The following is a 16,989-nucleotide window of genomic DNA, read 5'->3' on the forward strand; positions in this document are numbered from 1 at the left end:
ATCTGACTCCTTCTTTGCTATCAAGTACCTCATGGCTGCATGGTCAGTATAAACAATAACTTTCGAGCCAATTAGGTATGACCTGAATTTGTCGAAGGAAAACACTACAGCGTGCATTTCCTTTTCCGTGACCATGTAGTTAAGTTCTGCACCACTAAGAGTCCTGCTTGCATAGTAAATTGGGTGCATAATTTTCTCCTTGTGTTGCCCCGAAACCGCTCCTATAGCATAATCACTGGTGTTGCACATCAGCTCGAATGGTTGCTCCCAGTTGGGTGCAACAATGATGGGTGCAGTCACCAATCTCTTCCTCATCTCCTCAAATGCTAACCTGCAATCATAAAAAAACATAAAGTGCTGGTCTTTTTCAAGCAGCTTACATAAGGGGTTAGAAATTTTTGAAAAATCCTTGATGAATCGCCTGTAGAATCTGGCATGCCCAAGGAAACTTCTCACTGCTTTCACTGAAGTAGGTGTTGGGAGCTTCTCAATCACATCAACTTTTGCATGGTCTACTTCAATCCCCTTTTTGGACACTATATGCCCCAATAATATGCCTTCTTGTACCATAAAATGGCACTTCTCCCCGTCCAGCACCAAATTTGTCTCCACACATCATTTGAGCACTCTTTTAAGGTTATGAAGACAATCTTCAAATGAATCGCCTACCATGGAGAAATCATCCATAAACACCTCCATAATGTCTTCGACTATGTCGGTGAAAATGGCTAACATACACCGCTGGAATGTGGCTGGTACAATGCAAAGTCCAAAGGGCATCCTTCGAAAGGCAATGATGCCATACGGATATGTGAAAGACATTTTCTCTGTCCGAGGCTATTGAGATCTAATTGTACCCCGAGTATCCGTCCAAGAAACAAAAATGGGATCGCCCAGCTAACCTATCCAACATCTGTTCAGTAAAGGACAAGGGGAAATGGTCCTTTCGGGTGGCTGCATTTAATTTCCTATAATCCATGCAAATCCACCTCCCTGTGAGTGTACGAGTTGAGATCAACTCATTCTTCTCATTTTGTACAACTATCATTCCACCCTTTTTTGGTACACACTGGACGGGGCTTACCCAATTGCTATCAGATATGAGAAATATGATGCACGTGTCCAGCCACTTGATTACCTCCTTTTTCACTACCTCTTTCATATTCGGGTTCAACCTTCGTTGATGTTCCCTGGAAGGTTTGTGCCCTTCTTCCAGACGAATCTTGTGCATGCAGAAGGCCGGGATAATACCTTTTGTGTCTACCATGGTCCAACCAATGGCAGTTTTGCATTCTTGTAATACCTGCAGTAACTATTATACCTGCACAGTTAGCAAACCAGATGATATAATAATAGGCAAAGTAGAATTGGGACCCAAGAACGCATACCTGAGGTGGGCTGGAAGTGGTTTCAGCTCCAGTTGTGGTGGTTCCTCGATTGATGGTTTTGGAGGTGGTGTAGCTCTCTTTTCTAAATCAAGGGGCTCGAACTGAGGTTCCCTCTTCTAGAATCCTTGGCCTTCGAGCGCCATGACCCACTCTGCTAACCCTTCATCATCCATCTCCTCTACATTTTTCAAGCAAGCTCCCAATGGATATTTGGCATTTATGGTCTCATCATCTTCATGCAGGATCACAACCACAACTTCCACTAGTGAGCAATTTGCATATTCACTGGGTCTCATCATGGATTGTTGAACATTGAATATTACTTCTTCATCGTTCAACTTCATTTTTAATTCCCCAGTTTCACAATCAATCAATGCTCTCCCAGTGGCTAAGAATGGCCTCCCCGGAATGATGGGTATCTCCTCATCTACCTGGCAATCCAGAATAACAAAGTCTGTAGGGAATACAAACTTTCCCACTTGTACCAGCACATCATCTAGAATCCCCGTCGGTCTTTTAACCATGCGGTCAGCCAGTTGGAACAGCATCGAAGTCGGTCTAGCTCTACCAATGCCTAGTTTTGTATATATTTTCAGAGGCATCAAGTTTATTCTGGCTCCTAGGTCACACAATTCTTTCGCAAAAGCATAACTCCCAATAATGCACGAAATAGTGAAGCTACCTTGATTAGACATCTTTTGAACCACGGGTCCTGTCACTACCGCGTTGCATGTCTATGTCAGAGTTACTGTGGACAGGTCCTAAAAGTCAAATTTCCGTGACATCAGGTCCTTCATCATCTTTGCATAGCCTGGAATTTCCCTTAAAGCATTCATCGGAGGGATATTCAATTGAATCTGATGAAGCATCTCCATGAATTTTCTGTATAGATCTTCTTTCTTTTGTTTGCTAGTCTCTGAGGGAATGGTGCAGGCATCACTCTTTGTCCACTGCTTGCTGGCTATTCTTTGTTGGAATTTTGTGGCATAAGAGGTACCACATGTTCTGTAACTTGTTCACTTTCTTTAGCCTTACCCTTATCAACCTGAGCCTGTTCAGCCATCAATTCAGTGAGTTCTGTTGATTCATCTATCTCTAATAGAACTGGAGTGGTTGGTGTAGCCTCACTTCTGCATTGAGCAACTTCTTGCTCCCTATCTAAATCTCTCTCATTCCGTAGACTTACTACCATTAGCTGATTCGGGTTTTGCTCCTTGGGATTAATGTTCATGTCGGCTGGCAATATTCCCTAGGGGCGATTATTCAAGGCCATAGATAGCTGCCCCAGTTGAGTTTCAATACCCTTAATTGCTGAGTCATATGCTGCCAACTTTTCTTGCATCTTACCATTTGTTCCAATGAGTTGTTGCAGCATACCCCTGATTTCTACCATGTTGCCATCCTGTTACTGATGAGGTGGTTGATATGTCAATTGTTGCTGGTGCTGTTGTTGATAGCCCTGTTGTCTCTAATATGGCACCATTTGGCCTTGGGAGTACATACCTCCAGGTTGTGGCATGTTGATCTGTACTGCTGGTTGGGTGCTAGTCTCCATTGTTGTCCTCATTTCCCCTGACCCCCAAAATTATTGACATAATTCATATCCTCTCTTAACCCTTGGTTGTCACCTTCTCCACTCCATTAACACACATAAGACTGATAAATGAAAGGTGTACACAATCCTCCATTTGATGTGTCAACAATCTGCACTTGCTTTGTACCCATCTCACAATCTTCTTCGTCAGTGTACTCATCTGAGTCATGAGTGGCTATGTTCTTTGCATGTGAATTATTTTGGTCAAGAGGAATTGAATGCACTATTGGTGTTAGGGTCGTACCTCTCGTCATCCACACCGAATTCTGGGATATCTTGTCAAGAAGGATTTTACACTCTGTTAATGTCTTGCTAAAAAATGCACCCCTAGCTGAAGCATCTACATTGTCTTTTAAATTGTCTGCTAACCCCATGTAGAATCTCTGGCTGAGCATCTGGTCTGGAATGCCATGGTGGGGACACTTCACTAGTATCCCTTAGAATCTTTCCCAAGTTTCCTGCAAGGTCTTAGTGGGCTACTGCTTATACTGCAATATCTCATCAATCTGTCTTGCAGTCTTGTTGGGAGGGTAAAACTTGTTCAGGAACTGCTTGACTAATTCCTTCAAAGTGGCAATGGAATTTATTGGGAGCGAATTCAGCCAAGTCTATGCTTCCCCGGTCACAGAGAACGGGAACGATAACAGCTTGATGGCTTCTGGGGTCACATTTGGCTGCCTTTGGGTCACACAAATCGACAGAACATTTTTCAGGTGTTGTTGAGGGTCTTTAATGTGTGACCCAGAGAACAATCCCTTATTCTGCAGAAGATGCAGCATGTTGTTGGTGATTTGGAATGTCTCCGCTTGTATTTGGGTCACAGCAATGGAAGCGGCCAGGTTGTAAGCAGTTGGTTGTGCCCAATCATAAAGTGTAGCTTCTGGCACAAGAGGTGCCACCACCCTTACGTTTGGGTCATCTTGATCATTCATGATATTCCCGTTGACGTTATTTACATCGCCCATTTCAATTTCAATTTGTTCGTTTTGTTTCGCCTGTTTGCTCTTCTTGTTAGTGCAGTTCAATTCCGGAATGTTTTCTCGGGATGTGAGAGTCCTTCAAGTAGTTCACCAGTCCTCGAAGAATTTCTAGGCATACACCTGAGTTACAGAAGAGTTCAACCATGAGAATTTCAATGGAAATATTTTTAACACCACAGAAATTTGATCTAAACTAATAATCCTAGCAATTCTTCAAAGTTACAATAAATAACACTGTTAGCTCCCCAGCAGCGGCATCAAAATTTGATCACACCTAACTATGCCTTATAAAAGACAAAGCGGTCGTTGCAAATATAATCTGGTTTACGAGTCCAGAGTCGAATCCTCAGGGAACTAACCTATCTATTACAACTCTTAATGATGCTAGTACAAGCTCAAACAATTTCCGGATGCAAGATTTTTATAAATAAATATTGGGATTTGTTTAACTAAAGTAAAATGATCTTATACTAACAATATTCCAAATTAAAGATAATTTAATGGTAAAAAGATCTACGGTATTGATTTTCCCAATTTCTAGATTAATTCTTAACTATTTTGCTATAATCTCGCTGTAATACTCTATGAGGATTATGAGCTATGGGTTACCGCAATTATCTCTTGATCAACTACGATAATTTACTACAACATTCTTTCGAACTACTCTAGCCGATAATTTATGCAGCTCTAAATTATCCCACCAAAGTTTCGTTATCTCTAACCCCACTTTTAAATTCAAGTAATGAATCTCTTCAATTATCCTAAAGTGATATTGTTCAACAACAATCTAACCTAGTATTCTTTCTCAAGCAACACAAGGAAATTAGACATGATTAATCGAGGGCCCATTCAATTAATCACCATAGAAAATATAGTTGAACAATCATATAATAAACCCGGCTCGATTATTACAAAACTGAGTTAAAACTTCATCTAACAATTGGTTCCATCAGCCCTAAATTAAATGTTTAGCTACTTGTGGTAAAAAAAGATAAAACCATAAAATCATTCATAATTCACAAAATAATTCATAATTCATAAAATCATTCATAAAATCTTGCCTCCAGTTGAGTCTAAAAACAAGCTTAACCTTCAATTGGGCGCGTTGGTTGAGTTTATAGGGTTAGGATAAGTTTTTCACGATTTACACTTTAGCCCTTAAACTTCTTGGCCTTCTCCAGATCGACCGCGGTCACGGGACAACTGCGGCATGACCGCACCTTTCTGTTTTTCGCCTTCTTTCACCGCGTTCCAGCCGTGGCCCTACCGCAATCACGGTGGACTGTTGCCCAGTTTTTCTTCACCTTTTCTTGCTCGTTTTTATCCGGTCTCTTCTCGATTAGCCTTGTATCTACATATTTTACCCCAAAATACTCTAGATCCTCCTCCTAACTTGGAGTAGTTCCTGCAAAGCATAAAAACCTCAAATAGAGCATTTTCTTATCATTTAGCACTTAAAACATCAATAAAGTATGATTAACTTGAAGCATAAATAGCATTTACATAGTATAATATAGGCTATTATCAGAAGGCCCTTTGTTTTTTAATAGATGCAAATTGTAGTGTAAGAAACTGATAATCTCTATATTTTTCACTGGTAATAAATTATGATCTTAGGAAAGTCGTTCAAAGTTAGTCTTAAATCAAAGAGAACGTCAATTTCCGGTGGATAATATATATTTTTTTGAGTCGTCATGTTTTCTTTTTCTTCGTCATTTTTACCCTTTAATAATATATAAGATAAATTTATAACATTACTATTTAAGTCTAACTATAGCTTGTAATACGTTCAAAATGATACTCGATAATTGTACATCAATATACATTATTTAGTAAGTAATATTTATATAATTTTTAAAATTTTATACTCATCGAGATGGGGTACACGCGCAATGCGTGTACCCTTAGTGAAATATCGTTCGTCTTTATCCTTTAATAATAAGTTTCACATTAAATAAATATGTAATTTAAGTTACTTTCCTAATATTTAGAACTTTTAAATCAAATAAAATTTTAATTATTATCTAATATTTATGACTTCAAAATTAACTAAACAATGATAAAATATGTTAAGAGAAATGAAGAGAATATAAAAAAGTAAAAGGTAAATTTATTTTCAACCAAGTAAAATATTATCTAATATTTTGGGTAAATGTTTTATGCCTATATCGTACAAGGAAACTTTTATCGTGCAAGATCAAGTTTGATCCTTTATTTGCTTTTCATACTACATTAATTTTCTTGGTTGTTTAAGTTATATTTTATTAAAAAATTTCACAACTATAAGTAATTCATGTGTTAATTTTCTAATATTTACTTATTTAGGACTTTGAAATCAGTTTTATTTACCGAATATATATGTATTATTTGAACCATGTCAGAAGTCTTAATATATAAAATTTAAAATCAATTAAATTTTAATCATCTTTTACAAATTATTTCCTTAAGCAAATATTTAATTTATTTTGATATAAATTGCTCTTTTTCAATAATTTGTTCTTCTAATGACGTGACATACACGTCAACGCACGTACACTAAAACTAGTATATTAAAAACAGGAAGCTCCTTAATTAAAAGTAAAATTACAAAATTATCCTACTAAAAACCTAATCTATATTATATTAAAAGCACGATGGCCATTAGCGAAATGTCGTTCGCCTTTTATACCCTTTAAAATATACAATTTACATGGGACAATATAGTAATTTAAGTTATTCATTAATACTTAAAAATATTCATTTACTTAATTTTGTATTATTTTGGTATATTTTGCTAGAATTAATTGTTAGTAAATTTTGCCTTAATTATTTGGGATAACTTTTCTTCACGTTTCTCACAAAAGGAAAGTTAATAAGTCAATTTTTCTTCAAGTTTCTTAAACAAGGAAAGTTAATAAATAAATAAAAAAAATTCCTAACTTTCGCTACTTGGTTTTTTTTTTGAAAAAAAAAAACGAAAGATACACATGGTTCACTTTCATTAAATAACCGTATGTCTATTGGAGTTGGTTAAATTCCCTTTATTATTTGGAGTAGTAAATAATTGGTAATTTTCTTGTACACTAGAAAAGTTAATAACTTTTTTTCCTTAACTATTAGTGCTTCGTTCTAACCTCGACAAATGACATTATTTGTTAAATTATCTAAACTAGAAAATTTTGTAGTATTAGATTCTCCACGAGCATATTATTCCTTTCATGTGTCAAATTGTGTCCATAAAAGAAGTTATATTGTCACAATTTAATCGTCAAACTTCGCCATATTCCAATATTGTGATTGCAGGTTTTGTTTCTTTTACTAATATCAACATCTTTTGCTACTTCGTATTTTGCAAGCACATTTACATGCATCAATTGTTAATGTTGCATCGAGAATTTATCTTTAGTGTTGCATGAAGAAATTTTTACTATATAATTTTTTGTTTCATGTTTTAGACGTGGCTAATTTCACCTCTCACGTAATTTACAAATTTAATACTGGTTATTGAATAATTGCAATTCATCGCAGAAATTGGTTAGACATTCGACCTAAGTTTTATTACTTAAATATTAGTAATTTTTTTCTTTGTTGTATAATTAATAATACTTATTGTTATGCAACCTCAAGTTGCTTGTTTAAAAAAAAATAGACTATCTCATTTAATTTTGTGTAATATTAATACAACATGATTTATAATTATGTTATTTGCAATTGCCATGCTTGATTCACTCAGGTTTCACCAATTACATCCGTTCAGGTAAATAATCTTCCTTATATCATTAAAAAAATCAATTATGGATTTAGTCACTTTGATAACTTATAAAACTCTTACGCATGCTTTATTTTAGGTACACCTGTAATGGTCAGTGAAAAAGAATTGTCAGACCAATGTGTCCCAATTAATAGTGTAAGAGTATCTTCCTTATGTTGGGTAATACGAGTCTTAGTGTTTAGGAGTGGAATAGTAACAAAGTTCAACAATAAGACAAATCAAGGCACTCGAAAAAATTGTGACATTAGTTGATAAAGAGGTAAATATTATTTTATATAAGTAATTTATTTCATGTCTTTTGATATTAGTTTTAACCATCAGATTAAACTTAAAGTGGAACTTTTTACAGGGAACAAAAATTTACGCTACACTTTTTAGTGGTTATATTGAGAAGTGGAAAGAACATTTACACAAAACAAGATCGGTTACATCATAAACGGAGGCATTAATAGTGTTAATCCTAATTTTCAATCAGTGCACAAGGAGCTTGAGATTGGATTTAAGGAGAATACTTTTGTTGAAGAAAGCAACAATCGCTTTTCGACCATTGATTTTTCAAATAATTTTATTTCATTCGATGAGGCATCAAACTGCACCAATGGAACAATTTTTGGTAAGTTCTTTAAATTTCATCCAGTAATCTTTCACTAAATATATAAATAATATTTTACTTCTATTCGCCTTATTAATTTTTTAGTAACATACATTTATTTGTTTTAATATTCTTTTTAGATATAGTTGGAATTTTAGTGGATGTTAAACCCTCAATGGGAGAAGATACAAAGAAACGAAGGGAGATAGTGCTTATCAACGAGATGTAAGTTAGAAGTTTTAGTTTAAAATATTAAATATTTCTTCGTAATTAATATGTTTAATTATAAATTTCAGGGTTGATAGAAAGACTATAATAATATGTTAATATTTTCTTTTTTATGAAATCTCCTCAACTATACACAAATTAAGTATATATATTATATATGAATTTTACATATATTATAACTATATATTATATTTATTTTATAGATTCTGAACTGTTTCGCTGAATGCGTCGACAATACCATTTTATATTAGAGGTGCCTTCCTCTTACCAGTAACAATTAAAGCAACATTCTTCCTAGCGCACATCAACATTCTTCGACAAATGACAGAGGATAAGCAATAGTCCAGCTAATGGGTCCAGTAACATCACCACATCCAAGCTTCATTGTAACACTCAATTTAATATCTACATAACTTTTTTGCATCATCAATTGCTATTAAACTTAATTCATTCTTATTCAATTTCATATACACTATTTTGGCAGCTTACCATTTAAATGTTTGTTGCATCATCAATTACCTTTATACTTAATTCTTTCTTATTCTACCTATTAAAATGTGTTCTTTTGTGCATAATGCATAATACACGTGCAACGCACGTACACTAATTCTAGTTACCCAATAAATATGTAGTTTAAAAAAAACCAAACGCTTTATAAAACAACTCTAACCAGCAGCCCCAAACGAAAAGACGCTATGGTTATTAAAAATTACTACTGGTTAATTATCTTGCTTTACAATTGTGACGACCCTCTTTTGGAAATTCATGACACTTTCATGGCCAAAAAATTAGAAACCGTCAGTTTGATACTTATTATGTACGTGCATGGGGCATTGCAAGGTTTGCAAGATGTATGGCCCGCCATGTTCTAGAGGTTTGATTTGCAATTCTTATTGAAAACTTCTCATGATTCTTTATATATACCTCATAGATATATATTTTCTAAAATTCTGTACGGTCGTCTTATGCTTGAACCAGCGTGTTACGTTCATATGTTATGAATTCTTTTTATGGAGTTCAAAGGTTTAAGTGCTCATTATGTTGTTTGGAATAATCAAGAGAATCTAATTTTTTCAATTAGCCGATCCACACGACTGAAGTAGCATGTATTTGCCATTGATTTTAGCATTACATAGTGTGATCTCATGTTTTAGACAAAATCTGTCTTCTGAAGCCTTAAATCTGTTATTTTAGCCTTTTCGATTTGCGTGCACAATTCGGGTATTTTTTTTGGAAGGTTTATATGTTAAAAACTGATAAAAAAAAATTGCCTTAAAAGTTAAATTGAGTTGACTTTGGTAAACGTTTTGAGCAAACAAGCCCGGATTCATGTTTCGGTGGTCTCGGTGGGTCCGTATCGTAATTTGGGACCTAGGCGTATGCCTGGAATTGAATTTCGAGGTCCCTTGCTCGAGATATGAATTTTTGTTGAAAACTAAAAGTTTGAAAAATTTATAGTTTTAAGAATTGATTGATGTTTGGTCTTGTTGATATTGGGTCCGTATTTTAGTTTTGGAGCCCGATACAGGTCCATTATAATTTTTAAGACTTGTCTACGAAATTTGGCGAAAAAACGGAGTTGGTTGGCGTGATTCGGACCTTCGGTTGTGAAAATAAAAGTTTTAAAGTTTTCTTGAGAATTTCATTTGATTTGGTGTTCAATTCGTAGTTCCAGATGTTATTTTGGTGATTTGATCGCGCAAGCGAGTTCGTATGATGTCTTAAGACTAGTGTGCATGTTTGATTTGGAGCCCCGAGGGTTCGGGTGAGTTTCGGGTAGGCTACGAAGTATTTTGAACTTAGAAAACATAGCTGATGCATTTTAGCTTCTCGTATTTATTGCAGGTCACGCATTTGCGAGACCTGGCTCGCAATTGTGAAGAAACATCGCATTCGCGAACCTGGGCAAGGCAGGGGGTACTCACATTTTTGAGTAAAAAGTTTGCATTTGTGAACTTGCCACTGTTTGGATTTTCTTCGCATTTGCGAAAGATGGTCCGCATTTGCGATTGCATCAGGGTTCGCATTTGTGACCACTTTATCGCAAATGCGATCACTGGGTTCTGAGGGGAGTTCGCAATTGCGACCTCTTCCTCGCAATTGCAAACATGGCATCGCATTTGAGACATCTGCAGCTGTGTAAAATTTAAATTAGACGGGATTTTTCTCTCATTCATCAAATTTTCAAATCCTTGAACCCTTGAGGTAATTTTTCCAAGACCATTTCTTCCTCAAAATATTTGTAAGTGATTTTAACCCATTTTCTTTCAATCTTTCATTACATTTCACAAATCTTTAACGTAAAATCTAGGATTTTCATGGTGGAAATTGAGAGTTTGGGTAGAATTAGGGATTTTTGTGAAATTAGAACTTAGACCTCGAATTGAGGTCGGTTTTCGAAACAAATTGCATAATCGGGTTCGGGGGTGAATGTGTAAATGGATTTTTGTCCAAACCTCAGGTTCTGTCAAAGCAGGCCCGAGGTCAATTTTTGACTTTTTGGGGGAAACTTTGAAAAATCTAAATTTATGCATTGTAGTTGATTCCTTTAGCAATATTTGATATTATTCAGTTAATTGTGGCTAGACACGAGTGGTTTTGAGGCGAATTCTAGGGGAAAGGCCCCGGTAGAGCTTTGAATTGACTGCGGAGTGAGGTAAGTATTGTGTCTAACCTTGACTTGAGGGAATTAGGAACCCTCGGACTATGTGCTATGTGATTCTCATGTGAGCGGCGTATATGCGAGGTGACGAGTGCTTATACACCGCCGAATTATCTGTTTTCCCCGATTTACCATTTTTCCTTAATTATTTCCTTTCCTGTCTTAACTATTACATGATCTATATGCTTTCCATGCTTAATTGCTACTTGTTGTTCAATATCTCCTCATGTTCACGATGTTAGTTCTTCCATAGTTTCATGACTTCCTATTATTTGTTTAAGTTAACTTACTTGCACCTTCTAACTGTCGATTGTTGGGTTGGTCTCGTTGTTTAATATTACTCGTGTAGATTTCTTTACTGTACAAGTTCCCTTGGTTCAGTTTGGTACTGATTGACCATAAAGGCTTTGTGGTGGAACTATTGATTTGATTGTACTTTGAGCATTTGGTACTGATATGGTGGAATCGGGATGCACGCCTCAGCAGGTGTAGTAAGGGTGGATTGTTATGGTGGAATAAGGGTGAATATATTTTATACGGTGGGGTCGGGTTGCATGCCGCAACAGGTAGAATAAGAGTGGGTTGATATGGTGAAATAAGGGTAATTTATGATACTGTGTTGATATATAGTGGGATCGGATTGGGCGCTGCAACATATTTACATGTATTATCCCTGTTACTGATGTTATTTCGGTGGAATAAGTGAGGATTTGTGTTATCTGGTGGGATCGGGTTGCGCGCCGCAACAACCTATATATTTCCATTTCTTAAGCTGTATTGGCTTTCCGGTATTTGCATTTGAATTGTTAAAGATTGGTATTCCTGGACTACGCTAGAACCTAGGCCAAATACTAATTGCTGCTCAGAAGTACTTTTCAAATTAATTTTTCAAACAAAAATTACATTTCACCAAAAGTGCTTTTGAGAAACGTACTTTTAAGAAAAAAAAACACTTCTCAAGGTTGGTTCGGGATTTGGAAGAATTTGGGTTGAAATCGGAATATTTGATTCCTTAAGGTTGGCCTAAAAGGCCAAGTTTGACTTCGGTCAACATTTTGAGTAAACGACCTCGGAATCGGGATTTGATGGTTCCAATAGGTTCGTATGATGTTTCCGGACTTGGACGTATATTCGGATCGGGTATTGGATAACCCGAGGGCGTTTTGGCACCTAATAGTGAAAGTTGGTTCTTGAAGGTTTTTAGAAGCTCTTTAAATTTGGTTTGAAGCGGGTTTTGGTGATATCGAGGTCCAAATGAAATTTCGAGATCGGTAATAGTTTCGTACTGTCATTTAAGACTTGCACACAAAATTTAGTGTCATTCCGAGTAGTATAAGTACGTTTCGGCACATTAGAAGCAAATTGAAGAACTTAAAGTTCATAAGTTTGATTCAATTGGTTTTAGGGTGTTATTCTTAGTTTTGATGTTGTTTCGGGAGTTCCGAGATGTCACGACCCCTAATACCCCGGTCGTGATGACGCCTATCACAGTACTAGGCCAGTCGAAACAACACGAACAATATAGAAGATCTTTTGTAGATTTTGAATTTTCTAGACAAATTAAGTCTCAAATCTTTCAATTTTAAAAATATCAAAAGGAATACGCGGAAACAAGTAAGTAAATACATCAACATAGCCCGAATCTAGTGTCACTAGTCATGAGCCACTAAATACAACTCAACATTGTCTGCTCAATACAAAACAAGTCTGAAATATAAAGTACCGGGATAGGAAGGAGGACGGCAGGGCTGCGAACGCCGTGCAGCTACCTTGCAATCTCCGAATAAGACTCTGAAAGAGCTGAAGGCTCTTACTCTAATGCTCTGGCACCTGGATCTGCACACAAGGTGCAGGGAGTAACGTGAGTACGTCAACTCAGTAAGTAACTAATGTAAATGATGTCTGGGTGTAGTGACTAGCATTTAAGATCATATGTATACTTATCAACGAATCTCAACAGAAATATCAAGTCAAAATCTGCAATTCAATAACCAATTATCTCGTAAAATTCCAGTTTCAATTAAAATCCTTTAAAACATTTATCCTACATTTTTCAATAGAGGCTCGGTATAAAAGAAGAGTGAAAGCAGAAAAATGTCACAAAAAATCCCCTCGGGCAAGGTATCACTCATAAGTATAGCCTCTCGGGCAAACCTCTCAGTCACTCGTGACTAAGCTCTCGTCAATCGGTACTCACACTCAGCACTCTGGCTCAATAGATACCTCATAACAATAATCGTTGCGGTGTGCAACCCGTTCCATAATATATAGTGGAATACACTCACTGGGGTGTACAGACTCTAGAGGGCTCCTATAGTCCAAACGTCATATCGCTGCGGCGTGCAGCCCGATCCATATATATATATATATATATATATATATATATATATATATATATATATATATATCACTGTGGCGTGCAACCCGATTAATCCTCACCATTTCTTCAACATCTCTCAGTCATTAACCTCACGGCCACTCGGGCATATCAGTGAAAATCAGGGAAACTCAGCCCAAACAGTTTTCATATATCAAGAAGTAGAATAATGAAACCGGATTAAACAATAAACAGGTAAAACATGACTGAGGATATGCTTTCAAATCAAAACAATGTGAGGAAAGTAGTAAAATACCCCTAAGGGTCTAAACAGTTACGCACAAAAGCCCCAAACATGGCATTCAACCCAAGTTAACAAATTCATTTCTAAAACACATGGATATCATATACAGTATATCAAAATATGCAACTATATAGTCGCCACAGCACGAACCAAGTCACAATCCCCATGGGTGCACGCCCACATGCCCGTCACCTAGCATGTGCGTCACCTCATTTATCAAACAGTACAAAATTCTGGGTTTTCATACCCTCGGGTCTAGATTTATAATTGTTACTTACCTCAAATCGGATGAACTACTACTCCGTGACACCCTTGCCTCTCGACTCAGCCTCAACTCGCGTCGAATCTATCCAAAATACGAATCATAACATCAATATATGCTAAGGGAATGAAGCCTATGCAAAAATAATCAAATTACATCAAAAATTCCGAAATTGGTCAAATCTGACCCCCCAGGTCCACGCCTCGAAATCTGATAAAAATCACATTAATAGAATCCTTATCTTCCCAAGAGTTCGTGCATACCAAGAACATCAAAATCGAACCTCAAATGGTCCCTCAAATCCCCAATATACACTTTCCAATTTCAAGCCCTAATTCCCCAATTTTTGGCTTTAAATCCCAATAATTTCATGTCTAATTAGTTAGAAATTATCATAGAATTGAGTATTGAGTTCAAAAATCTTACCTCCTAGTGTTTCCCTTCGAATCCCTCTCAAAAAGCTTCAAAACGGCTCAAGAATGGTGAGAAATGGCCTAAATATTGCGAAGATGGCCTTATATACATTCTGTCCAGGTATTTTTCCTTAATCGCGATCGCGGAAAAGCCCTCGCGATCGCAAAGAACAAAAATTGATTGCCCTCATTTAACTCTACGCAATCGCGTAAACCTCCACGTGATCGCGAAGCACTGCCTTTGCTAACTCACGAGATCGCGGTCTCTCCCACGCGATTGCATAGAACAAACCTCACCACTTTAACCAGCTCCTTCTCTTCTACGCGAACGCGACTTTGGCCACGCGTTTGCGAACCATATCCTACCAACCAATCACGATCACATTCTGATCTTCGTGATCGCACTGAACAAATTTCACCTCTTCCCGACAAAGCCTACGCGATCGCGAAGAACAAAAGTGTCTGCAATAGAATACCAGAAAACCTGCTATCTCCTCAAGTCTAAAAATGCCCCGTTGAGCATCCGAAACACACCCGAGGCCCTCGGGACCTCAACCAAACATTCCAACACATCCCATAACATCATTCAAACTTGTTCCAACCTTCGGAACACTCAAAACAACATCAAAGCATCAAATCACCATCGGATTCAAGCTTAAGAACTTAGAAACTTTCAAATTCCACAAACGACACCGAAACCTATCAAATCCACTCTAAATGACCTAAAATTTTGCACACACGTCACAAATGACACTATGGACCTACTCCAATTTCCGGTATTCAATTCTGACCCTGATATCAAGATTTCCACAACTAACTGAAAAGCGCCAAAATTCTAATTTCGTCATTTCAAGCATAAATCTACCACGGACCTCCAAAATATATTCTGATCACGCCTCTAAGTACCAAATCACCTAACAAAGCTATCCGAACCATAAAAACCAAATTCTGAGATTGTTTACTCACAAGTCAACATCCAGTTGACTTTTTCAACTAAATGGCCAACTTGAGAGACTAATAGCTTATTTTGGCCAAGCTTATTTTTGGGCCAAAAAGTGCTTCTTTTGGCTAAAAGAACATTTGGCCAAACGTTGAGGTGTTTGGCCAAGATTTTAGAAGGGGGAAAAGTGCTTTTGAGGAGAGGCAGAAGCAGTTTTTGAGAAGTAGAAAAATGTAGTTTTTCTCCAAAAGCACTTTTCTGAGAAGCACTTTTGAGAAAAATACACTTAGAAGTAGTTTTCAACCACTTGGACAAACAATAATTACTGTTCAAAAGTGTTTTTCAAATTAATTATCCAAACATAAATCGAATCTCATCAAAAGTACTTTTTTGAAAAGTACTTTTGGAAAAAGCAGTTTTCAAAATAAGCAGATTTTAGAAGCTTGGCCAAATAGGCTATAAGTGTTTCATATCACTCCAAACTACTCCGAACCCGAACCAACCAATGCGACACAATGAATTGAAGCTTAAGAACACATAAAGAAGCAGAAATGGGGGAAATAGAACGGTAACTCATGAAACGATCGGTCGGGTCGCTACATCCTCCCCCTCTTAAACAAACGTTCGTCATCGAACGAGTCAAGAGACATACCTGAAGCCTCAAATAGGTAAGGATATCTGCTCCGCATCTCCCGCTCGGTCTCCCAGGTAACCTCTTACACGGGCTGACCTCTTCACTGCACTTTCACTGAAGCTATATCCTTTGATCTCAACTTTTGAACCTGGCGCTCCAAAATAGCCACTAGCTCCACATCATAAGTCAAATAATCATCTAACTGAACCGTGCTGAAATCCAAAACATGAGATAGATCGCCAACATACTTCCGAAGCATAGAAACATGAAACACCGGATGCATACTCGACAAGCTGGGTGGCAAAGAAAGCTCATAAGCCAACCAATCCTCCGAAGCACCTCAAAAGTCCCAATGAACCGAGGACTCAATTTACCCTTCTTCCCAAATCTCATAACACCCTTCATGGGTGAAATCTTCAGTAGAACCTTCTCCCTAACCATGTAAGACACATCACGGACCTTCCTGTCAGCATAACCCTTTTGTCTTGACTGCGCTGTACGAAGCCGTTCCTAAATCACCTTCACCTTGTCCAAAGCATCCTGCACCAAGTTGGCACCCAAAATCCTAGCCTCACCCAGCTCAGACCAACCAACTGGAGATATACATCGTCTCCCATATAAAGCCTCATATGGAGCCATCTGAATACTCGACTGATAACTGGCCTCTCGAAGGAGAGCCACCAAAACTACTAGATCCTCAAGACCTCTTGGCCTCCCTCTCATCTCGCTCCTAGCGACGAACTAACTCAATCTCTCGAGCAATATCAACAACCTGCTCAAAGGTAGCACCTGACACCCTCTCTCTGGTCATAAGAATCCGAAGATGATATGTGAGGCCATCCACGAACCTCTTGATCCTCTCTTTATCTTTAGGAACCAACCAGACAACATGACGTGCTAACTCTAAAACTTTCATCCATACTA

General features: G+C 37.2%; 1 protein-coding gene across 1 annotated transcript; it reads right to left on the bottom strand.

The window, feature by feature from the left end:
* Positions 1 to 16,165: 16,165 nt before the first annotated feature.
* On the bottom strand, positions 16,166 to 16,788 carry LOC138887716 (uncharacterized). The gene is made up of 2 exons (XM_070169494.1): positions 16,585 to 16,788; positions 16,166 to 16,312 (listed from the first exon to the last, which is right to left on the bottom strand). Exons 1-2 carry the CDS (start codon positions 16,786 to 16,788, stop codon positions 16,166 to 16,168), a joined length of 351 nt encoding a protein of 116 aa, XP_070025595.1.
* Positions 16,789 to 16,989: the final 201 nt, after the last annotated feature.

Source organism: Nicotiana sylvestris, chromosome 3, assembly GCF_000393655.2.
Source record: "Nicotiana sylvestris chromosome 3, ASM39365v2, whole genome shotgun sequence".
Classification (NCBI taxonomy): domain Eukaryota; kingdom Viridiplantae; phylum Streptophyta; class Magnoliopsida; order Solanales; family Solanaceae; genus Nicotiana; species Nicotiana sylvestris.

What these genes read in the sequence shown, in the direction of transcription:
- LOC138887716 (XM_070169494.1), bottom strand. Translation starts at nt 16,788, where the DNA reads ATGAGAGGGAGGCCAAGAGGTCTTGAGGATCTAGTAGTTTTGGTGGCT. An exon ending in ATGCTTTGGACAAGGTGAAG is followed by an intron (nt 16,313 to 16,584) that starts GTGATTTAGGAA and finishes ATGCTTCGGAAG; the next exon opens with TATGTTGGCGATCTATCTCA.